We start from the raw sequence: 24624 nt of genomic DNA on the forward strand, positions 1-24624 counted from the left end.
ATTAACACTCTTCCATATTTACACAAATGCCTTATACATGACCTGAGATCTGAACTCTGCAAATATTTCATGAAGTTGTAAACAGATTAAATTAACGTCTGTGAGTACAGTTCTTTGTTTGTGAGAAGGCACCATTTCACAATTAGCACCCAAGCGGGACAATCTGATTCCTGAGAACCTTGATTACCTTTGCAAGAGTGACTTCTTTTATCTATGTGAATTCTTCCTGAGGTGGGTACTGTTTCTTCAAAATTGAGTCCAGCTGCTTTCCCCACTCCTGCAGGAGAATCTGCTATTCCTGAGAAGAGAGGCTTTTGTTCATCATCAATGGAGGAGATGAAAGATGAAGATCTGCTTTTTTTCTCTTCAAAGTGCTTCTTGGAAATCTGATAATGTCTTATGGTATCTACAGAGTCTTCAGGACCATTTGCACTCTTCCCTTTGCTAAAATCTATTAAAAAATTATTTTATAGGAGATAATCAAACATGAGGTTCTATGCATGTTATATTTCCTAACTATACATAAACTACATTTTTAATAGTTACGTTCTTTAAATAACTGTAACAAAGAATCTTCTTTAGAGGCATCTGGGTGGCTCAGTTGGTTAGGTGTCTGCCTTCAGCTTGGGTCGTGATTCCAGAGTCCTGGGATCAAGTCTCACATCCCTGCATTGGTCTCCCTGTTCAGTGGGGAAGCCTGTTTCTCCCTCTCCTTCTGCATGCTCCTCCCCCTGCTTGTGTTCTTTCCCTCTCTTTCTGTCAAATTAATAAGTAAAATCTTTCAAAAAAATAAAAATAAAAAATAATTTTAGGGGCGCCTGGGTGGCTCAGTGGGTTAAAGCCTCTGCCTTCAGCTCAGGTCATAATCTCAGGGTCCTGGGATCGAGCCCCACATCAGGCTCTCTGCTCAGCTGGGAGCCTGCTTCCCTCTCTCTCTCTCTCTGCCTGCCTCTCTGCCTACTTGTGATCTCTCTCTCTCTCTGTCAAATAAATAAATCTTAAAAAAATAATAATAATTTTATTTAAAACCACCAGAAAAGTTGTTTATTCTCTTTTCCCCATTGAGAATGTAGCTACTTTAGGAAAATCTTTTCTTGATTTAAAAACATTAGATTATCTTAATGAAATACATTGTGGTAGAATTAAAAGAATATCTGCAATATTAATAATGTTTACATCTCAGAATTAAAACCCTGTAATTTATAACCTTATTTATATATGCTCAATAGTCCTTTGTATTCTTAAAATCTGGTCCACTGTCTCTTTAAGGAAATGAAAAAAGGAGGGAAAATGTGTCCTAATTCTAAAATATCACGATTATGCAGGCTGTTTGTTTTTAGCCGCATGCCCTCTCATGTGGCAGCCAGTCATGTGTTGTGAAGGTCAAAACCAGAAGCTTCCTTATAGTAAAGGCTGACGGGATGAATTTCAACCTTAGTTCAGTACATGTAATGGACTTGACATTCCAGGAAATTTGGTAGTGTAGCATACTGCAAAGAATATAAAGCTTAAATACAGTAATTAAGGTGGGTTTACCTAATCACATTAAAGCCAGTAGTGCATATTGGCTGTTTTATACTGAAATGTCAGGGTAATTTTAGCCCTGAAGGTTGTTTTAGAACATATTTCAGCAGGAAAAACTCAAAAAGACAAATCCCAGAACTTATTTCCATTAGTGTCCTGGGGAGACAATATAATTCTCCATCTGGTAACTGCTAATAACTAACTAACACAACTCCAGAAGGTGTAGTATTTTTTAGAGAAATGGTTAAGATAGTGTTCCCATCTACTCTATGCCTGGTTGTGCTTAGTCTATTATTTATAGAAGTCCAAATGAGCTGATTTAAGCCACTCCAGAGAAACTTCTAATTATTTAAAAAATATGTATCATAATTTAAAATATGAGAAGCCAGAAAACAGCCCAAGGTAAAAATGAAGAGAGTTAAAAATCAACTTTATGGACGCCTGGGTGGCTCAGTGGGTTAGGTGTCCAAGTCTTGATTTTAGCTCAAGTCATGGTCTCAGGGCCATGATATTAAACCCACATGGAGCTCTGAGTTCAGTGGAGTCTGCTTCAGATTCTCTCCCTCTCCCCTGCCCCTCCCCTGCTTGTGCCAGTGCACCCGTGCATGCACACACACTCTCTCTCTCATATAAATAAATAAATCTTTTTAAAAAATCAAGTTTATGTGAAATTGTTTTTAAGGAGTTAGTTTATATCCTGTCAATTAAATGTAGCAAAAACTGATTGTTTATTTTCTTTAAAATTTCATGCGTGCTCAATGATTTTATCATTGCTGAGAAGATCACAGACCTTTCCAGTTTCCCTTCCTTCCTTCCTTCTTTCCTTTTTTTTGAGAGAGAGAGAGAGAGAGAGAGAATGAGAGGGCACCCGATGCAGGGCTGGATCTCAAGATCCTGACAAATAATGACCTGAGTCAAAACCAAGAGTCAGCTGGCTGCTTAATTGACTGAGCCACCCAAGCACCCGTACCAGTTTCAAGAACTGTGGACACATTGGTTGCTCAGCGTCACTTACATTTCTCCACTCAACCACTAATGTAATTGGCTGTAAATTTTCAGATCAGCATTTCCCTTTCTCTCCAATGTCCCTGACACAGTCCTCCTTAAACTTCTCAAGTTCATTATTATCACCTCATCCTCTGTTTTCTTTGGTTTTAACTTCTTCCCTCTTGAAAATTGGTCTACATTCCTGATTTTATAGACATATCTCATTCCTCAAAAAAGAATCATTTCCAGTTTTATGGTAGTAAAGGTAAGGGGAAGAAAAAAAAAAGCTTCACTGTTCTAACTTGTCCTCACACCTGCTTAGTGACTTGCTGCTCCTGAGTACACCTTTGTGCAGTTTGGGCACCAGTGGGATTTGAGTCAGTGCAGGCTTCTCATCTTCCTGAGAATGCCTTTCTTTTAACCATTGCATGGAGTCTTTTCCGGTATACTCAAATGTAAACTGAATTAACCATTACTTCTTATGCCTCCAGTCTAAGTCTGGAGAGTGCTAACATGGATCTTTGCAATGAATGTACATCACAAATTATGCAACCATTTTGTCTTTTTGGCTTGAGAGGTCTTGGGAGTTCTCTGTAGATTTTTCAGTCCTCACACATAGTAAAATGTTCTGTCCTACCTGCCACCTGGGCCTTGCTCGGTCTTTGTTTACTAAGTATGACTTGATTTTGGATGCCAAGGGACAAACTCATCAGTTGAGAGATATTTTTCGGTTGAATTATAACTTGCTGATTTCAACTCAGGACAAATATTCACAAAATGTGGTGGATGAGGGATCATGATTTCATTCTCTAGTAAAATGGAACAGATTACTTTATATACATAGTCTCTAAATTCTATAATAAAAATTCCAGATAAAAGCAGAATCACAAGAGAAGAAGAAAGAGTCTGATATCCTTGAACTGTTCTAATTCATAAGGAGAGTTACTCTACATTTATTTCTGTGTTCATGCCCCTGGATGAGGAGCCATCTACTTCCCAGAACCCAGGCCACACAGACAAGTTTCTTTAATGCAGCCTCACTGCAGCCTTGGTTTTCTATTCCTTATTAGAGAAATCAAAACTTCATATTCTATCACTGAAAATCAAAGTTGAGATGACAATCTATTTGTGGATTAAAAATCGAAACTGCTCAGGGTTAGGCTGGAGGTTGGCTGAGGGAATACATGAAATTAGGCTAAAATGCATTATAATTAACCTCCAGGTACCTCTAGATTTTGATGGCCTGTTCCATTTCTGCCTTCTTCTAGTTAAAGTGAATTATTTGATAGATATTAAATAGTATTAGGTACTGTTTATTCTTGATACTAATTTTTTTCTTAAGGCTATTCTTATCCTAAGTAGAAATAGTATTCTACAGGCAGCAAGGGAAGGGAGTTTTTACTTTTTCTCTTTTGTTGGAAATGAGATTGTATAATCACTCCTGTTAGCCATCATTTTACAAAGAAAAATTTTCGTCTGTTTAATTAAACCTCAAATTTGCTTTCTAATTTAGATGATTAAAACCCCTTTTTTTTTTTTTTTAAATTCCTTGCTTCTGGAGGTTGATAGTTCACCTCCTCACAATTCTAAAGCATTTGTGATTTACCTTGTGGATGTCTCTCTGGGTTCAGACTGAATTCAAGAGCACAGGACAAGAGTGTCCTGATGGAGTAGTTGACCCATCCATCTTAAGTATGATAATATAACATTCTTCTATTTCAAACAATCTAGGAGCAAATGCTTCCTCACTCTATCTTTTATGGAGCCTTTATTTCAGATTAATTACCATTTTTATTTTTCAGACTCAGTAGATAGATCCAAATTTTGGTCAAAGAGAGGCAACATAATGTGTCCTGCCCTGTCAGCATTTGATACTAGATTTCCTATTGGTAACAGTTTTAAAATAAACTGAGCATTTAGGACCAGAAGCATTTTTTTAAAAAAAAGTTATTTCATTAAAAATAGAGTTCTAAAATAAATTTCTTCAATTGATTTCAAATACCTTAGTTCCTCTCTAGCTTCAAGGAATGTTAAAAGGGGACCAATGTCATTTTTCTATACAAATTCAAGATAAAAACATTTAAACTATCTTAAAAAATTAAAGCAAATTACATTTATGTATCACTAAAGTGGATATTAAAAGCTAAGTATTATTTGTTATTGGAGAAGATGTTCCTAAGAGATGCCAAAGTATAATACCAACATTTTTAAGGCTTAAATTAATAGAATTAAACCACTTTTATTATATAAAAGTAGGTTCAACAATGTATATATTTACTCCATACTTCAGTAATTTTCATACTACTATACTACTTTGATACTGCATTTTCTGTCCATAGAAAGAGTTGTGCAGAATATTCCAAATATTTGGTCACAAAACCCTTATAGGTTAAAAGATACATATGTGCGTATGTGTGTGTATCTTATGTGTTATTATACATGCTATTATACTAATATATTATGTATAATATATAATAGCATAATAGTATAAACTGTATGCAACATAAAATCTTAAATTATTATTCCTATCACCCAATGAGTGAATCATATTGGTATACTCTGAAGGAAGTACAATCCAACTTTGAAGACTACTTAGAGACAACTTGTTTGGCATTTTCCAAATGAGTCTACCTCATTTACTTCTGTTCTGCCCAACCATCTTATTTTATTTTATTTTATTTTTAAATATTTATTTATTTGACAGACAGAGATCACAAGTAGACAGAGCAGCAGGCAGAGAGAGAGGGAGGAGCAGGCTCCCCCCTGAGCAGAGAGCCTGATGTGGGACTCGATCCCAGGACCCTGAGATCATGACCTGAGCCCAAGGCAGAGGTTTTAACCCACTAAGCCACCCAGGTGCCCCTGCCCAACCATATTAATAAGTCCTTAACAAAGGCCACTAATAGGTCACTGAAGCATCATTTTTGTTCTTCACTTTCTGAAACAATGACTTTACTTCCATCTCAGGAACTGTAGGACCTCTTTCTACAATGGTCTTAGTTAAGTTGGGCAGTTCCAGGGCACTTCCAGTCCAGAATTTGAAGAAAGAAAAGAACTACTTGAAGATTAAATGAACAAACATACAATAAGAGATCCTCAAATTCACAGCTAAACTAACAACTTTCTCTTGTTGAGAAGTAGGTTTATTTCGTCAGAAGCAATGGGAAGCTCATGAGGACAAAGCACTTTCATCAACAACTTAATTTTAAGAGATAAGTGATCCACGATGCTAACTTCTATTTTGTTCAAGTCAGCTTGCCAGAGATTCTATGTACCTTTTCTATTTAAATGTATCTTTTTGAATGTAAGCTCCTTAACAATGTGTAGCTGGCATGATTGGAAGGGGTAGGAGGTGGTAAGGATTGAAGCCTGAAGAGTTCTGGTGCCTTGAGTAGGTAGTGAGTGGCAGTGTAGGACTCAGCCTTTGTCTGTTTCCAAAACCAGTCCATATGTTCTTCTCTCTGGTTCTTGATGCCTCTGCTAAGTGATTCACAGTCATCAGCACTCTTGGTTGTCTGCTTTCAAGGCAGTGTTTCACACGAGCAGTAAACTAACTAAAATAATCAATACACTGCATGAGCAGCTTTTAGTTTATGTACCCCATAGCATTTAGCATCAATAATTTTTTGAAAGTTCTCTGTTCTTTATACTTATGTACGTGTTTTTCTCCTATACATTGATTCTACATCAAGATATGTATAGAATGAGTGTTCTGCCTTTAGAACATTAAACTGGGGCAATGGGGACTAGATTGTTTCTAGCAAATTTATATACTTGCTGTAGCACCATGGAGTCCTGATGACTAGAATGGGTTCTCAAATTCTGGATGACTAGAGTTAATTGTGTCTTCACATTGCCAAAATCATGCTTACTTATTGACACACCAGGAAACTTCAAAGAGCTGCAGGCAGGCAAATCCCTTACTATGTATAGTTTATATAAAATAAGTCTCATAGACTAAGTCTGTGATTAAAGAAAAGTTTTCAGAATCAATAGAAATGTCTGGTTGCATGAGCACAACACATTGTGATATGGTCTCAGGGCCTTATCAGGAGATTAAAACATTAGATTATTTAGCTTGAGAATGAGGAAAATAAACAAGATTGAAAGGAGATTTAATAAATCTTCAAGTGTACCTGGAACATTATTGTATAGACAACATTTTCAAGTTGTTCTTCATATTCAGCGAGAAAAAAATAAGAGATTAACTTTAGGATAAGCGATTTTGATTAAGCCTACAGAAGAACAGCTTGAGAGTAATGGTTCTGATTTTAGAAAAAGTTACCAAGAGAATAATGAAAGACACTGCAGAAATAAATTATCACCTATTTGAGTGGTTTATTGTTCCGCAATCAGCCAGAGGACTCAACAATTAGCCCAATTCAACAAATATGTATCAACCATTCTTTGTTAAAGGAATCTGCAGTTTGATACAGAAAAAGGACAATAAATATTAACCACTGTGCAGGGCAAATCTGCATATTTGGGGAAATCTAGAGAAGAATTCATATTGAGGAGCATCTCTCTACTTGCTAGATAAGATGCTGCCCAATTCATGAATTGCTTATAAAGCCAATTACATTTTAGAGAAAGAGTTTAAGTTGAATATATCATTGGAGATATATCATTGGAGATAATGAGAAAAAGGTAATTTTGGTTGAGAAAAAAGTGGTGTGGTGTGGTGTATGGGCCTGTGTTTGACAATAGGAGGTAAATTCTGATTAAAGGAATGATATAAGCAAAAAGGCAGAAATGATTTACTTGGAAGAGAAGGCAGTTTAGTTTACTGGAAGTGTAGAGGAAGCTGATGTGAAGTGTAGATGAGCTGCCCTAGGGAGAGAATTCAGAGAGAAAGGGGCCTAAGAGAGAACTTGGATGAAGTCAAAAGGAAAAAGAGAATCAAAAGGAAGATGCTTAAATTCTATTCATTGATTGATTCACTTTTTCAACAAATATTTGCTGAATACTTGTTATGCGACAAGCACTAAAGTTACAGGTAACTAAATATTTCCCATCTCCATGGAGTTTAGAGTCTAGGGGCAAACAACATTGATTACATAATGATGCAAATGGGCACAGAAGTACAACTGGAATTAATGCTGCAAAATAAAGGAGCTGTTGGGAGAAAAACAGGTTAGGGTAGTTGAGGGAAGGGGAAGTCCTTGGAGGGGAAGTCCTTTAAATATGTGCATGACATAAACATAAATGCATTTAGAAAAAAAAAATCACCAGTGGTCCAATGTAAGGAATAGATGAGAGAGGGGCAGGCCAGATGTGAGAGGTGAGTTAAGATGTTCTTTCACTATTCCAGGGATAGATTAGGGTAGCTTGGTCCAGAGTTGTGGCTAAGAAGATAGAGAGAAGTGAACCAAAAAGGACCTAATTTGAAGACTAAATGAAGATATATTGGAGAAGCAATAACAAGATTTGTTGCCAGAGTTGATGGAAAGGTTGAAAAAAGGTCATCTCCTACATAGATACCTGTCTAGATATCTGGTTTGGGCAATTGATTGGGTGGTGGTTCCATTTAGAGACATGGCAACTCATGAAGAGACTGGTTTCCAGAGGGACATCATGAGTTCAATTTAGGAAATTTTGAGTTTGAGCTGCCTTTGAGATTTCAAGTTAATGGTTTAACAGGCAATTGGATATATGAAATTGAAGCTCAAATGGTCTGGGATTAAAATGTAAATATTCACATCTCTTATGTGAGAATATAATTAAACAATATAAATGAGATCACCCAGGAAAATGTTTGAACGTTTGTACAGAATGAGGAAAGAGGAGGCCTAGAGTCACACCTTGAGAAATTCTAATAACTAATAACTGGTTTAGAAGATAATGATCCTGTAATTCTCTTCAGGAAATTACTGAGCACTAGAAGGAAAATTGTAAGAATGCAGTACCACAGATGCTAAGAGAAGAGTATTCAAGAAAACAAGGGGGCTTGTTCTGCTGAGAGCCAGATAAGGTTTAGACTAGAATGCTTGTTGGATCAGCCTGGGGTAAGAGTGGAGACTTCTTCAGGAAAACCTTCTCTTATTTCCCCAAGCATAATTAAATATACCTTCATCTGGATTTCCATTGACGTATAAGGTTATTCTGTTACACACCTGCTATTTTTATTCAAAATTACAAAGGGTGTTCCATTTCCCTTCCTATGGAAGATAGGGGCTGTTTTTACACAATTAGTTCCTCAGAAATTGAGTAGTTCTTTAAAAATGTGAAATGTTAAATATTCTTTGAATACATGAGTAAAACATAAAGAATAGTTAGAGGGGGAGAAAAAGCCAGAAAGACAAGAAGTGGCAACTCTGTCAGAGTGTAAGGATGAAGAGATCTATCAAATACCATCTTCATCTGCGTCATACATGTGAAAGGACAGAGCACTCAAGCTGCAACAAGGGTCTTCCCTCCAGAACATTCTGTTTAGGAGCCCAAGTGTAGTTATTCAACTGCGATTAATTGGTCTCCTTTTAAAATTTCTCTCTTTTTCTTTTTTCAACCAACCTACACTATATCTCTATCTGTGATGTCTCTGTAGATATCAGATGGCTTTGCTGAATGACATAGTTAAGAGCTATCGATAAGTAACCCTATCTTTACGTCCTGGAAAAAGCAAAGGATTTGCTTTTCTAAAACCTGAATGAAACTCACCCTTGAAATCAGTAGTAAATGAGCATCTAGTAAGAAGAGCTAATAACCACATGTTGTACATTTAAACTTTAGAAAAAAAATGAATTACCTTTGTCTCCCTCACTATCAAATGAGAATTTCCTTCTCCGTAGTTTACAGTTGTCTCCTTCAGAATCATTCACGGACTGTGATCGTAGTAAGAGATCAGCCTTTGTTAATGGACATGAAGATAAAATGGAAGGTTATTCAATTTGAACATAATGTATTATCAGTAAGTTCTTTACTATTTCACATCATTTCCACCACTTGAGACTTAATTATTAGATTGCAGGCAAACAGCTACAATACTTTGCTTCCTGGTTGTCTCTAAATTATAAAATGGACTGATAGAATAATTCTAGTAGTTTCACCATCTGATGAGGAAATCATAGTTGTAGAAGTTATTTATCAGAAGTGTTTGGGGATAACGTCGTCAACATTTAGAGACAACGTGTTCTTTCATGTGGAATGTATTTTATGTAACTTGGTAAAGTTAAAATAAAAATAATAATTAAAAAATTGCAGAATCTGTATTACTGCAGAGAAAAAAGTAAAAGTTAATTACAACTAGCTTGATGTTTAAATACATGGTAATGGTTGCAAAGTTAAATTTCACAACAATAAATATAAGGTTAAATTCAATGAACACTGTGCTTTAGGCATTTTATTATTTTGTTATTGTATTCCCTATTTTTGTATTCCCTATTATTGTTTTCTCAGTTCTTCGTTCTTTCCTCTTTGGAAAATATTATCATTCTTGTAATAAAAATGGAAGCTCCCAAATAAGTAAAACCAATGGAAGCTCCTGTTTTATTTGGTTGCTGCTTAAACTTTTTACGTAAAGAAGTTATCTTGTTGTTTTTTAAGGCAAAATCAGAATGAAGTTGGTCACATGAAACCGAGATCTTAATAAGGTACTGAATTCATAAAAAAAAAAAAAAAACACATATGCATTTGATAACTTGAACCTCTTATCATCTAGGTATTTTTCAACTTCTCAGTATTTTGAAAAGAAGCAATTATCTGAGTTGATGCTTCAGGTTATTAAATGGTACCCTGGTGACTTTACAAGCTTATCCTCTTTCAGTCTTTCACAGTAGCTGGGAATGACTGTAACTCTGGGAGAATAAAATCTACTACCTTTTACCTAACTATTGGCTTGAGGGATTTTTCTCCCAGAGAGCATATTAGTTAGTGTTAAAAACAACAACAACAACAACAACAAAAAAACACTTGAAAGTGTCAAAAGCCCCAACATTTGGTTTCTGGCAAAAAGCTATTTAGAATCAGAGCTGGGGTAATGGGGTTTTGGGGAGAAATGGGAAGGAATAAAACTAGTGGTAAATTGTAGGCTGCAATTCTGTATCCTTAAAATAGTGATAAGTCATAAAGACACATTTTCATAGTAGAAGAGAGTAAGGGTTACAAGAGTTACACTAATTTTGATTTGGGTTGAAGCCTGATTAATTTATACTTCTGTGATTTGGATATTGTGTGACATGCAGACCTAAACTTCAATGAGTTTAATATTTTCCATTATTATTGAAAAAAACTTGCTAACCAGTATGTGAGGTAAGTAATAGCTGGGAGAATATTTTAACCCCTGTGTAAAATAAGCTCTTCTAGTTGACTTTCAACAGCCTAGGATGACCATTTCCTACAAAGAACTGGTATGCACAGTATAAACCAAGTCCATTTCAAATCCAGTGTGTCAACCAAGATTTCCTGAAAGGTCAAATTTAATTGACCTCCTTAAAGTTATTCAGTATATTTGAAAGTAATTAGAGGGAATTCCTTCCCTCTAATTTATAAATTTCAGCATGAAGTTGGCTTTTCCAATTCAGAATTGGTAAAGTTTTGTTACATTTTGCTTGATCTTTCAGAAGTATTTCGGTGATCCAAGAATAAAATAAAGTGTCATAAGTATAAAAATAAGGAAACTGTTAATATATACCTTTGCACTTTCATGTCTTAGGTTAAAAGTCAACTCTAGGTTTGTGAGAAAATGATCAGAAAACTCGGGATACATATCCAAAACTTCTAACAAGTCTTCTCTCTGGATCTTATGCAAGTCACAGTATGTGAGAGCTCTCACATCTGCGTTAGACTTTCCAGGTTTAGCATAAAGATGAACCATTTCTCCAAATATATCATTTTTTCCTAAAAAAAAAAAAAGAGGTAAAAAGAGTCTGAACTTAATGTTTTCTTCCTAAAAGTACAAGGGGACCACTGACCAATCCTTGGACCAAGGACTTCAAATGGAAAATCCCATGGCCAACAGACGCTTGGGCACAAAATTCCAGTATACTCTACTGACTGCCTCACTCACGTCTGTTTGCTAAGTGGAATTTTACCTCTTAACATACTGGTCCTGGTATAATTCCTATTATTTCTGGTTTTTATTCTTTGGCCAAGCTTCTAGAAATGCAGCAAACATGATTTTAGTCTGCTCTGCCCTGTATGGCTAGCAAAGGGTCTTGCCATATAGTAGGTGTGGTTTAAGTTTGTCAATCGAGGAATTTGAAAAAGGTGGCAGTGGGTCAGATTAACAAACTTTCTATCTCAGGATGGTCTGGTGGTGGGGGGATGTCAAGCACGAGGGTAGAGTGGAATGTTTTCAACACTAAGAGAACTAGGAGTATAATTTGAACATACCTTGTTCCCTTTAGTAATCACTTTTAGATTTGCCCTTGATGAATTTGTGCAATTGTTTAATAAATCTAGTTTTATTTATAGTCTTGCCTTTTTACCAACTGGCTTTTATTCTCCAAGTGTGTCCTTCTTGTTTTCTTGCCAAACTGAGATTATTTCAGTATCCGGCTTCTGATGGGTCCGCCTCATCTCCTCAGCCTAGTCACATGCCACCTGCTTTTCCAGGATTTGTTCAATAATGAGGATGATGACAGCAACAACAAATGCTTACTGAGATTTAAGTAGGTGCCAGGCACTGTGTAAAATGCTTAGGTGAATTATCTCATTTAATCCCTAAAATAACCTCATAAAGAAATTACTACTTATTATCTAAATATTATGACTATGGAAAGAAGATTAAAGAGGTAAACTGATTAGGTCAAGGTCACCTACTTAGGTGGGTGAAGGGAAGGAGAGAGTGTCCATGATTAAATCCCTTACATTATGACTCTAGTCAAAATTTTTTCACACTTGGTATGTTTAATCTCTTTCCAATATTTTACCTGAATGTCATGGCCATTCAGATTTTTCTGTCTCTGAATGTCAAGACACTTAAAAATTATGGAATATATGCTTAATAATTACTGATAAATAATTGATCATATGACTTCTAAAGATCATCAGTGGTAGTGTAAAATGGTCCTTTCTTATGTATATCATGAAGCTTGTTTTCAGATTTAGAAAAAAACTTTCTGGAAATGCTCCGTGAGTTTTTGATGGACAAGGTTATATACCTGACTATGGAAACTATCAAAGAGTTTTTTAAACAACAAAATTCCAATTGGTCAAAAATATCTGTAATGTTCTTATTTTAAATGTGAATTTAATGGGGAGAAATCAGAGCATATCTCTATGACAGAAATTGACATGGGAGAGAATACATTACCTTTTTTTATATAAATACCTCACTTCAAACATGGAATGAATAATCATAATTTGTGAAAATTTTAGGTGCAGATTTACATGGAAATGGGGACAGAAAAAAGATTCTTGAAATTCTTTAGTTTTAATACTTCAATGTAGATAGTATCAAAGAAAAGCTCTCAATTAAATTCAGCATGAGGCTTGCATTTTAATTAGTTTACATGACTGTAAATGAGTAAAAACTAAGTCAGTCAGTAGTGTACTGCTTAACTACACTTTAAAATTACTTTTTTTATAAGGCAGGAGAGCTTGTTACCTCCCTGTAGAAGCTGGGGCAGTTTGAGTCTAAGATCAGGAATGCAATGAAGCATGCTTCTTTCCTAGCAACGTATAGAGCAAAATATTAAGGCCAAACCTGGTGAAAGTCCAAGTTTATTATGTAGTTGCCTCCTGATTTATGTTTTTATTCTTTGTCTGCTTATTGAATTGTAAACCAAACTGTGTGTTTTGTCAATTTGGGATTTAAAGAAAACTGTCACTATAACAAAATTATCAAGATATATAGGAATTACTCAAACTTCTTCATCCCGTGCTAGGTCATACTCTGGTTCTACACAGCAGCAAAGAAAACAGACAACATCCTTGTCCTTTTTTTGGATGTTAACATCAAGAATCTAGTGAAAGGAAATTGCTGATGATTTTTTTTCAAATTGTTGATCATGGTCATTATTTAAATGGACCTGGATTTAATGCACAGGAAAACAAAGAAGTGCCTATGTTCACAACTATTGGGGGTGGGTGTTCCCATGGGAGAAGTGAGGCTTAAACATCCTGGTGAGGGTGTGGGGGAGAAAAACTGGTCTTTCTCTCTGCTCCTTTCCTCTTTCACACTGTTCTAATATTCCAAAGAAATCCTACAAGTTCACACTGACTAAATTTGGTTTTGAAGACACAGATTGGACAGATGGACTTTCTTTTGCACCCAAACCGGTTTAATTTACTAGTGAATTTAATATCCTCATCACCTTTATCCCTGACTGCTAAGTTCATAGCTCTCTATATGACTTAGGTAAGGATTCATATAATTCCATTTGATGGGATACAGCGGGTAAAAGTGAAGAGCTAATAGATGAAATTTATTTATGAAATTTAGTTCATGACAAGGCATTGGCGTATACTAGCAAGAACCTTACAATGTATACATTTATTTAAGGTGTTAAGGGATCCACATGAATCCAAGGTTCTCTAACATGAGAAGAAAAATGTTGACTGTTTTCATATATTTGGCCTCAAACACTTAAGTAGCTGCCAAGAACTAAAGAGAGTCATGGAAGTATTTACACATCAGAGAAAAAGTGAGATAGTCATGAAAATGTGCTTTCTGCAAGGTCAGTTTGACTTGGATTGAATTTTAAATAAATTAAAGTGACCTATCGTTCTTAAATAGTACTGACAAATAAATGGATCCAGCCTGTTTTCTATCATTTTAAGCTACGTATTGCCCCAACTAATACCTCAATTTGTCACCATCAGTTCTGAAACACTCACCCAGAATAGCTACCACAATGTCATCTTTGAGGATTTCAATGGAGCCTCTGGATAAGAAATAAAGTGCAGTGAGGACATCCCCACAGTGAACCAGGGTGTCTCCTGGAGGTGCGTGGGTCGTCTTGAACTTCATTGCCAAAGCTCTAAGGCAACCTTTACTTGCCCCCCGAAAGGCTTTGCAGTTTTGCAGCAAAGTCTGGTTGAGATGTAGGCAAATGTCAGCTTGTAAACATTCTGGGAAACCCTTTAGGACCTGGGGAAAAAAAATAAAGAGTTTCATACTACCAGTGCACAGGGTACCTCCACCTGAGAAATAAAGTATATTTCTTGCTCACAGAACTGTGGGTGTAGTCATTGTCACACGAGTTCTTACAATGCTTCTACCTCGCCTACCTCAGTGAATACTTGGTTTGCTAAACATGTCAGAATTTTAACTCAAAGACTTGTTCTCTGAATTAACTGCAGGCATTCAGACTCAACACAAATGCTGTCTCGTTACAATGTAATGCCTATGTTTCACATTGCTGCTTATTCCCTGCATTACGTTTGGTAGCACCATACTGTGCACATATGGAATGCAAATGTGACAATTAGTAAGACGTAACTAATGAAAGGTGGTACAGCTAGAAAGACAACCTTTTGAAGGAATCTCAAATCAATTTGGATCACTGTCTCTGGTATACTTCTTAATTAGAATTAGTAAAAATAGTGATCCTGAAATAGCTATGGTATTTGTAAATGTCATAGACCAGAGAGTGCTCTTAGCTAACAGGACTTGGAATATTTATGTTTCCTATGCACACTATTAATACTAAATATTTTGATAAGCACTGAAAATAGAGAAAGTGAAGGAGAATAGCAAACATACTTCAAAAGCATAGGTATGTTTTCAGAAATGTAAATTGTGCCAAAAGTTTACAATGCAAACTTAAAGCTTCTAATAGCACAACTGTTTTTGACAACTTATTCAGTGACTGATTTAAACCTTACAGAAAAGATTAAATAAAGTTTGTGACAAGTGCCACTAAATTTAAACTGAATAAAATTCTCCATTATTTTATAAAATTCCTAGTATACAAGGGGCCAAAGACACTCAACTCTTGCGTCTCTGTGTGTCTCTTATCTATTTTGAGTGTCATATCTAGATTTCAATTCTCATGTTGACTTTCCTCTGTCAGTAAAAATAAATCCATTTAAATGTGCTTTGGAGTAGAAGGGAGAGGCATTACATAGTGCTTAATAATATAATTTTAGGATTTCCTTAATTTTGGGTCAACCTTGCTATTGCTATTCAATGTAGCTAAAAGTCATCATGAATTAGTTGTCCAGATAATTGGAATGCATATGGTCCATAGAGGAACTTCAAATGAGCCCATATTTGCATTAACTTACACTTATGTTTATTGGAAATGTTAAAGCAGCCCACAGGTATACTGCTTCTGTAGGACCCCTGTGTGAGGCAATCAGTCAGACAGGCAAGGTATCATACAAACGGATCAAGGAGAGATCGAAACATGATAGCTACTACCTCCAATCTTGTTTCCTTCATTGTGGAGTCACCCACAGAGATGGGTCAAAGGTGTTTTAGAAGAAAACCCACAGAATGTGGGTTCTGGTTGTGAATTTGCCACAGGCTGACACTTGTGCAAGTCACTTCATCTATCTGTGTTTCTTTGCCAGAGAATAAGTGCTTTTTCGATTTTGAAATTTGTTGTAAGTTATCAGTAAATAGCGTGCCAATTTCTAGACACTGTATACCCAGCCCCACATAGCTGCAGGAACTCAGACATCTATCCTGAAGTGTCTATATTACCTGGCTCAGACCCAAAATAAATGAGCCATCCTCTTCTCTGAATTCCTGGCACTCTTCTGAAATTTCTGTCCTTAACTCTATCTTTCAGACTTTGTCTATGAGACTGGACTCCTACCAGATTTCCTGCTTGGACTGAAGTCCTCTCCAAAAGGAAAAACTGCCTAGTCTTCGCCCTTTTCTGCGTTTGAGAGCTGGGGGGTTCTTTTCCCACTCTGTCAGATCCTAAACAACTCAGATCCTCTCACAGAGCTGACCCCCTGGTAGGTCGCTGACCCCTTCTACTGGTTTAGACCATCAACATGGGATTCTTTTACAAGTGATGCTAGACTGGAATTAAGCAAGGTTTGCACACTTTTTTTCTGAAATGGGGCCTCTTTGTCTGGGGGTGCTGTAGTAGGAAAACCCCCAGTTTACTGGTCTTCCTGCATATGATCTACTTTTCCTCCCTGAAGCCCACTGTTGTAGTCTCAGCATAATTCTGAGATGTCCCCATACAGATAAAAATGTAAAGAGCATCACACAAAGTAACAAGTTAGATATATCTATTTTTTCCTTAAGATTTGGCTATAAAAATGTACAAAATGCATTTTATATTTCACATAAATGGGGAAATGGCACTTTCTTTATAGTAGTTGGAGTGAGATTAGTGAGCTTGTAGCTGCTATTTCTAGCATTTTCCTGAAGTTCCTCTGGTATACTTTCTGAGTATAGCCTGCTTATAAAGGGAAAAATTATGTATGTGTGTGGACATATGTGCACAAGGGTGTGTATGCATGCTTTGAATTGGAAGGTAAGATGAGATAGAGGTAGGGTTACTCATTTCTCTGAGTATGCTAAGATGGCCTATGGAATTAGATAGGCAAGGCTGAAGTTTCAGTTCTGACATTTACTAGTTGTGACTTTGGTTAATTCAATTAAATTTTCTTGAGATTCAGTTTCTTCAATCGTAAGAATAATTTAATAATATCTACTTCACAGGGTTGTGTCATAATTAAATGTGATAATATATGTAAACTATCCCATACAATGTAGCTGTCCCTCACTTGCTTCTTTTTCTTTTCTTCTTCTTGTCATACATATTTATAGTTCCTGAAGAACTAATAAGTTCTCTTTAGCTGGAAATTGAGAGATACAACACCCATTATATTCTCCTCGATCTCTTTGGTGAATAGAAAATTCACCACTAAGTTTTGTATTCCATTGCCTCAACAGAGTTTAAGGTAACTTTTGTTTCCTGTTCTTTGTGTTAAATGTTTTGGCTTACTTGCACTTAGGTTTTCACTGTGAGTTGTCTTAAATTCTTTTTGAAAGTAGGCAGCTATGAAATCAACATAAACATGTTCTTGGAATGCCAATTCCAAGTTATTCTTAGAATAACTCACCAAACCGTAAAGGGTACTTGGGAAAGTTTTTCAACATTATTCTTTTCTCAAATGTTCATAAGTGTCATCTCCTAGCATTTTTCCTATCAGATATGATACCCATTGAAAAGAATGGCCTCAACTTGGAAATATCACAGAGTTTCATGGAGAAGTCTTTGCTGGCCCAGAAAGAAGATATACACACATGGCATGAAGGACTTATCTGGATTAAAGAATTCTCCTGTGGTGTTAGCCCTTCACTAACTTTCTTAATTGTCTTAAGTTAGTTACATAGATCACTCAAGTAAAAGTCAATAGAAGTTAATATTTAGTAAGTGAATCTCTTATTAGCTCAGAAGATTAAATGTCCTACTTAAGTTAGCTTTGGAATCTGGCGTATCCCTAAGTAAAGGGATTTTAAAAAGCAGAGTTAAAAGAGAGGGATTATAGAGAATTAGAACAGAAAAACATTGGAAAGGGTGAGGAGAATAGGATAGGTTTAAGTAGTATTCATCCAAAACCCCCATTTCTGTTGGTCTCAGCTGTGTTGTCTTCCTTCCTTCCTACTCATTATACTTTTTTTCATCAGGTTTTGTTCCTCTGCTCAACTACCTGACATGGAACTTCTCATTCAACAGTCAAATATTAGCATTCCACCAGGCCTACCAGATCTGGTTGTAAAGAGTAGGAATGTCAAGTACACAGGTACAAACGAAGACACAGCTGGTTTAGTGATTGTTATAATTATTTCCACTACACTCTATACAACCCTTTTGTCTGTCAAGTTCTAAAGCTCTGAGGGTACACAGCACCTTTCATCGTGTCTGGAGCCATCATTTATTGGGTTGATTTGATTTCAAAGACCCAGGAGCATCACTCAGAATCAAAGTCATAGCCTGCAGCTTGGAAAAGTAGCTCTCATTCTTTTAGCAAATATGTAATAAGTATCTACCTTAGCACTATACTAGGCATGGAAGCATAACAATGAAAAAAAACAATGAAAAAAATATGTTCTGAACATATACCTGACCCTTAAGCCTTTCTCTAAATGCCCAGATTAAAAATATGTATGTATGCATGTTTAATCATATATATATATATAATTGGATATAATAAATATAAAAATATATATTTAATCAGAATTTTCCACAGTTTGCTTTGCATGGACACTTATAGTACACATTTGGAAACTTATAGTCCTAATTGTTGTTCAAATGAATCCTCAATATACAGTTAATTAAAGGTGAATGAGAAGCTCAATTTAACTTTTCTAATATTTGCAGTTATGGCGGATTTTTAGAACTTCCTGACAGTCCAGAAAAATTTTTCAAGGCTGATAAAAATCCCATGTCTTTAATATGGTATAAGGTCACGTGACTATTTTATAAATATAAAGCTAACTTTCCTTTCCTTGACTTTATGTGAATAAAACTCTTTGGGAGCCTCAACTTTATAAGACAAATGAGACAGTCTTTTAAGTGAGTTTGAAATGCTTTCTGTGATTGCTAAAAGCAATCAGCCCCATAGCTTAGTACCAAAGGACCCGAAATTTAAGGACATTCAAACAAGAATAACTTAATAACTACACAAGATAGCATTATTAAATCAAACTAAATAAAACTCCTTGAAGAAGTTATACAAAGAGAGAGAAAAATTGAAATAATTATCCCATAGCAAGCACCTATCAAATATGATCAGATATTAATTCAGAAGTACTTAATTTTATACTAAACTTCCCTCAAATGTGTATCTGCTGGCACACACGTAGTGGAATAAATAGTACAGTATCGTTAATATTTGCAATTTTGCGGTGTGTGAATTCAAATTTTCCCCATACTGAGCAATGAACACAAAATTTAGAAAAGAATGGAGGCTGAGGTTAATGCCTGCAATTTCTGATTTGATATGAGTGTGCTCATCAAAATGGTATTTGTCTCATTTACTTTTTAATAAGTAGATCCTTAAAATAAACATATATACTTATGCCAATAAAACAATTATGGTACCTATTTTATGTAGTAGGGTTTCAATGAAAAAAATAAATTTGGCCTAGGTCTATGACAATTAGAGAAATGTGTCCTGAGATTCAGTCAGTGGAATCTGAGAAGAATATTAATAAATATTCATTAAGATTATTATTGTTGTTTTTTTTATATGAAACTACTGTATCATCCTTCAAGGTAGGGGCCTACTTTCTTTTGGATATTGCTCTGGAAATAGTTCTTTTATAATCAAATTACAATACAACTTTATCTTTCAACAGTAACTATATATCCTGTGGGTAGGGCAGGTGATTTATAGCCTTAAAACCATGAATTTCTTTCATGCCCAGCAGTTTAAGATTTCCTTTTATTCTATGAGCCTTCATGCTCCTGGCTCCACCCCATGTGATTAAAGAAAGGCAAAAGTTGCAAGAGAGAAATTTGTTTCCTCATTCAACTTTTACCTGTATGCTGATAGATAAGGATTTTCAAATAAAATTAAATATTCACAATATACTGACAATAAACTCCATTATTCTTTCCTCACATTTAAGACACACGCCTTCAATGTTTGCTGTCTCTTAGCTTGGGTTGCAAAATGCTCTTTTATGGTGGGTACACTTTCTAGCTTCCATTAGAAGAGGATCAATAATGGAGTTTTTCACAACTCTCTCCAGAGACCATCCCTGTTTTTTGAAACACTCTATTTACTTTAGAAAGCATCAAAATATATTTTCTTATAGACACCCCCATCCAGATAAAATTGAAAGTTTATGTTGTAATGAGTGGTTTCTGATTTGTTTCACTTAGTGTAGCTGTAGAGGGAGATATTCCTAAAGGCAGGCTGAGAAGGGCACCATGAGGAAGGCAGTCTGAGTGTGTTAAATGATTCCCCTAAACAGCAAATTAATCATACGAACAAGTTTGGTAACTATGAAAACTGACATTAGGAAATTTTCCAAGGAAATTCTCTGGTTCATTAAATACACTTAGATCTTGACAAATTAGGATTAATCAAAACACAAATTAATATTCCCTATGAAACACTAAACCTCAAGTGTGATTATCAAATAGATGATGCAAGTAATATATTAAATCTTGAGTCTCTGCCCTAGAGCACAGCCTTAATATTTTATAGCATTTTCTGATTCTAAAAGAATCATTGTTTGCCATGTGGGCATTCAGCATTTGGTAAATCTTTACCACTTACAAGATACCAAACCTTGCTCTTTGTTGTTTTTAAGAGCTAAGGTATTCCCTAATTTTGAGGTCATCCCAGATCATATTATTGCTACAGTTATGATTTATTGTTAAGGAATAGGAAGCACACGTTTTTCACGTTTCCTTGGGAATTACATGTTTAATACATCTACATCATGTTCAATCAGTGGTCATGATAGGTGGGTTCTTTTAGCAGTTTTAAGCATTTAAGTATACATAGCCCTAGTCTGAAGGTCAAACTGCTTTGCTATCTGCTTTCTTATTTTACTTTCACATGGCTAATGAGAATGAGGAATTATTTTATTGTATAGGAAGGGTATCGTATCTGGCCAGAGCGAAATATTATGCAATCCCTCATGGGGCCTTTATAAGCCTTGAGAAAATTAACTAATTTTCTATGCATAACTTTTGAACATTTATCATATGGTTACATCATTTAGAAGCAAATCATGAACAGAATAAAAACTTGCCACACACAGACATGGAAAACAACATAATAAATCCTGAACTGATTTTGGTGTAAGTAAAGATTCCCTAAAAAATGAAACAGTCTTTCCTCTTGCTTCTTCTTGTCTCTCTGGCAGCTCTTATGGCCAGTTCACAGCATGATATGTGAGATGTTTCTCTGCTTTCAGAAGGACACTCAAACTTTAATGTGACCCCAATTAAGTCAGGGCCAAGGATGGGTTGGAGTGTGGGTAATGATGAGTAGGTAGAGAGGATTTATTACTTTTATATACATGTCCTTGATACCCAGACTCTGGAGTTCTGCTAATTCAGCAACAGCCTGACTTAAAAAGGATTTATAATGTAAGGTCCCAAGATGAAGCCATGGAACCCACCAGGGTTTCTAAAGATAATAGGAGGAATCTGGATACTGAGAAACAATTTCAGGACCTTCCCCTCAACCCAACTCCTTGAAAGAGGGAGTGAGGGAAGGCATTAACAGAATATAACTACAGTGGGATCTATTGGATGCTTTGCAAATACCTTTTTCCAAATGGATTGATTGTAATTGACCTGAGCTTGCTCACAAAGAAAGGAAAAGGGGGTGCTATCTTCCAGGTAATGAAGAGAATGATTTAAGTACCACTTTGTACTTGATATGCCATCTTGAATTTAAATCTAGTTTTATGTTTCAGAAACATCTCTCATATGATCATATTTTAGAATCAAATATTTGGATTGACTTGTCAACTTTATATAAGGAATAGAGAGTGGTGATAATCCCATTTTTATATGTGAAAGGTGACTCATAAAGGCAGTAGGGAATTTATTTGTAGAAGAACTAAGACTTCAAATTTATTTATTTATTTTTTTAAAAGATTTTATTTATTTATTTGACAAGAGAGAGATCACAAGTAGGCAGAGAGGCAGGCAGAGGGCGGGGGAAGCAGGCTCCCCGCTGAGCAGAAAGCCCAATGCAGGGCTCAATCCCAAGACCCTGAGATAATGACCTGAGCCAAAGGCAGAGGCTTAACCCACTGAGCCACAAAGGCACCCCTAAGACTTCAAATTGAGTCTAGGATTCTATCAACTATTGTGACTTGCCACAGCTGCCCGTTAGATTGGATTTCTAAAGTAGTTCCCAATATGTTCCCCATTCCTTTGATTTATTGGTTTTTATCAATAACTAACGAAGAATAGAAATGTAGCATAAATGTCCTTTTCACTTTGTACCAGTTAGGGTGTTTGTTCCTCAGAAAGTTTAGGGCCAGACAGCAATTCCAATTCTAGAGAAAGTGATGACTGTATCAACAATTGTATAATTTTTTACAAAATAGGAGAAGCTCCCAAAACAGTTGAAGTTCTTTTACTAACAGATTCCTCTTCCATAACATGTATTGATTCTTGCTGCCCCAGCACTCTGAATGTTCCAGATATTGTCCCTACACATTTCTACTCCACCAACTGAATTTCAAACCAGCTGTGTACGTTCTGAAACTTATTTATGATGGCCGTACTTGTTAGTGGAATTATATAATTTAATCATATTTTACATAAGAGGGTAAACTATGTGTAAAGAAAAGAAAACTGGTTTCCTTCCTCCCCAATAAAGCTAAATGTTTTGGAAAATCTGAATAAAAAATGAGTCATTTTAAATACTACAAATACAGATTTCTTCTACATTAAGTGTAGGTGCTTAAACATTTATAAAAGTAGAAATGTTATGTAGTTCATTAACTCTAACTATAATCCAAAAAATTAGAAAAATATTAAAAAGTGACCAGAAAGTCAGAAATAAATGGAAATTAAGAACAATACTCTATGATAACCTTCAGAGCAAAGAAGAAATAATGTAGCAAGCAATAAAAGGAGAACATGTCATATCAAAACCCATGTCACCACAGAAAAGCTTGTACTGAAAGGAGAATGTATAGTCTTAATACCTTCATTTTACAGAAGAAATACTCAAACAAAAAAAGACCTTAATACAGAGACACCTGGGTGACTCAATCGGTTAAGCATCTGCCTTCAGTTCAGGTCATGATCCCAGGTTTCTGGGATCAAGTCCCATTTTGGGAATCCCTGCTCAGCAGGAAGCCTGCTTCTCCCTCTGCCTGCCACTCTCCCTGCTTGTTCTCTCTCTCTCTCTGACAAATAAGTAAATAAAATCTTAAAAAAAAAAAGACCCTAATACAATGTTAAAAATAATAAGACAAAAAAAAATAATAAGACAATCCATAGAAATTAAAAAAAGGTGAATTAATGAAGGCAGACTCTGGAAATAAAAAGAATAGTAGCAAGCATAAATTCATGCAAAGGCTAGTTCCTCAAACAAAATCCAATGGAATTTATAAATCTTTCAAAAGCCTGCTACAGGAAAGAAGAAAGAACAAAAATATACCAGTTCAGGAATGAGAAAGCAGATATACCTGTTGATACAGAAAATACTAAGTGAGTTAGAAGAGAATCCTACATTCAATTTTACAACTTTGAAAGCCTAGATGAAATGGATAAATTCTTCACAAAACAGACATACTAATATTGACCAAGGAAGAAATAGAATACATAATTACCATAATAGAGTTAGAATGGTGATTAAAGACCTGCTATGAAAACCTCCAGGACCACATGGTTTTACAGATGATTTCTGCCTAACAGTTAAAGAGCATATAAGTGTATACTAATATCATTATAAAATAGATGCAAAATTCTAAAAAAATTACTAACCAACAAAGAATCAAAAACTCTATGACCAAGTAGGATTGATTTCAGAAATGCAAAGATATTTTAAAAGTATTAATCTTAATGGTGAAGTTTTTTTTATTGAACTCAGCTATTACTACCCAAAATTGTTTTGTAGAATCTAGTGAACTAAAAATCATGATACATAGTATTTGAATAGAGAGAATAAAACTATTTCTTTTTGACACTGATATGACTGCATATCTAGACCATCTAAGAGTAAATACTTAAAGAAATCCCCCCCAAACTAAACCAAATTATATTAGACTAAGAAAGAGTTCTATCAAAACAAGACAGGGTATTTATTAAGGTGGCTGTAAGGAAGATAGTTTCACTCTTCATTATTTATAAGCAAGTAAAGATAGAAATGTGTAATGTATTTCATTTTTTCAATTGATTATGCTGTATAAAACTTAAAAATGAATTTAACAATAAATATAAGAATTTCTAAGAAAAAAATTATAACATTTTATTGAAGGAGATTTTACTTTTAAAGATCTATACCAGTAGTTCTCAATCCTGGCTTTGAAAATCAGGACAAGATCTATGAACTATGTAAAGAAAAGTTGACTAATTGGACCATATATAAAAATAAAAAATAAAAGGAAAAAAACCTTTTAAATCCAAAAGATATTTTTAACAAAACCTACACATTGAAAAGAGATTGGAAACAAGTTACAATATAGATGACAAATAAAGCATTAGTATCTATAATTCATGAAGATTTCTAATAAAATGATAAGAAAAAGATAACACTTCTAAGATTATC

At 35.2% G+C, this 24624-nt stretch overlaps 1 protein-coding gene across 4 annotated transcripts in view; it reads right to left on the minus strand.

Moving 5' to 3' along the window:
* The window catches only part of KCNH7 (potassium voltage-gated channel subfamily H member 7), a 482562-nt gene that overhangs the window by 18876 nt on the left and 439062 nt on the right, over positions 1–24624 (minus strand). For 2 of the 4 annotated variants that reach the window (XM_032880308.1, XM_032880306.1), the window contains 4 exons: positions 14290–14542; positions 11141–11346; positions 9257–9356; positions 188–451 (listed from right to left, as the gene is read on the minus strand). In XM_032880308.1, the coding sequence (XP_032736199.1) occupies positions 188–451; positions 9257–9356; positions 11141–11346; positions 14290–14542 (823 nt within the window). Of the gene's footprint in view, positions 1–187; positions 452–9256; positions 9357–11140; positions 11347–14289; positions 14545–24624 lie in introns of all 4 variants that reach the window. The other 2 variants (XM_032880309.1, XM_032880307.1) reach the window with 2 other exon arrangements.

Source organism: Lontra canadensis, unplaced genomic scaffold (assembly GCF_010015895.1).
Source record: "Lontra canadensis isolate GAN:19392208 unplaced genomic scaffold, GSC_riverotter_1.0 scaffold69, whole genome shotgun sequence".
Classification (NCBI taxonomy): domain Eukaryota; kingdom Metazoa; phylum Chordata; class Mammalia; order Carnivora; family Mustelidae; genus Lontra; species Lontra canadensis.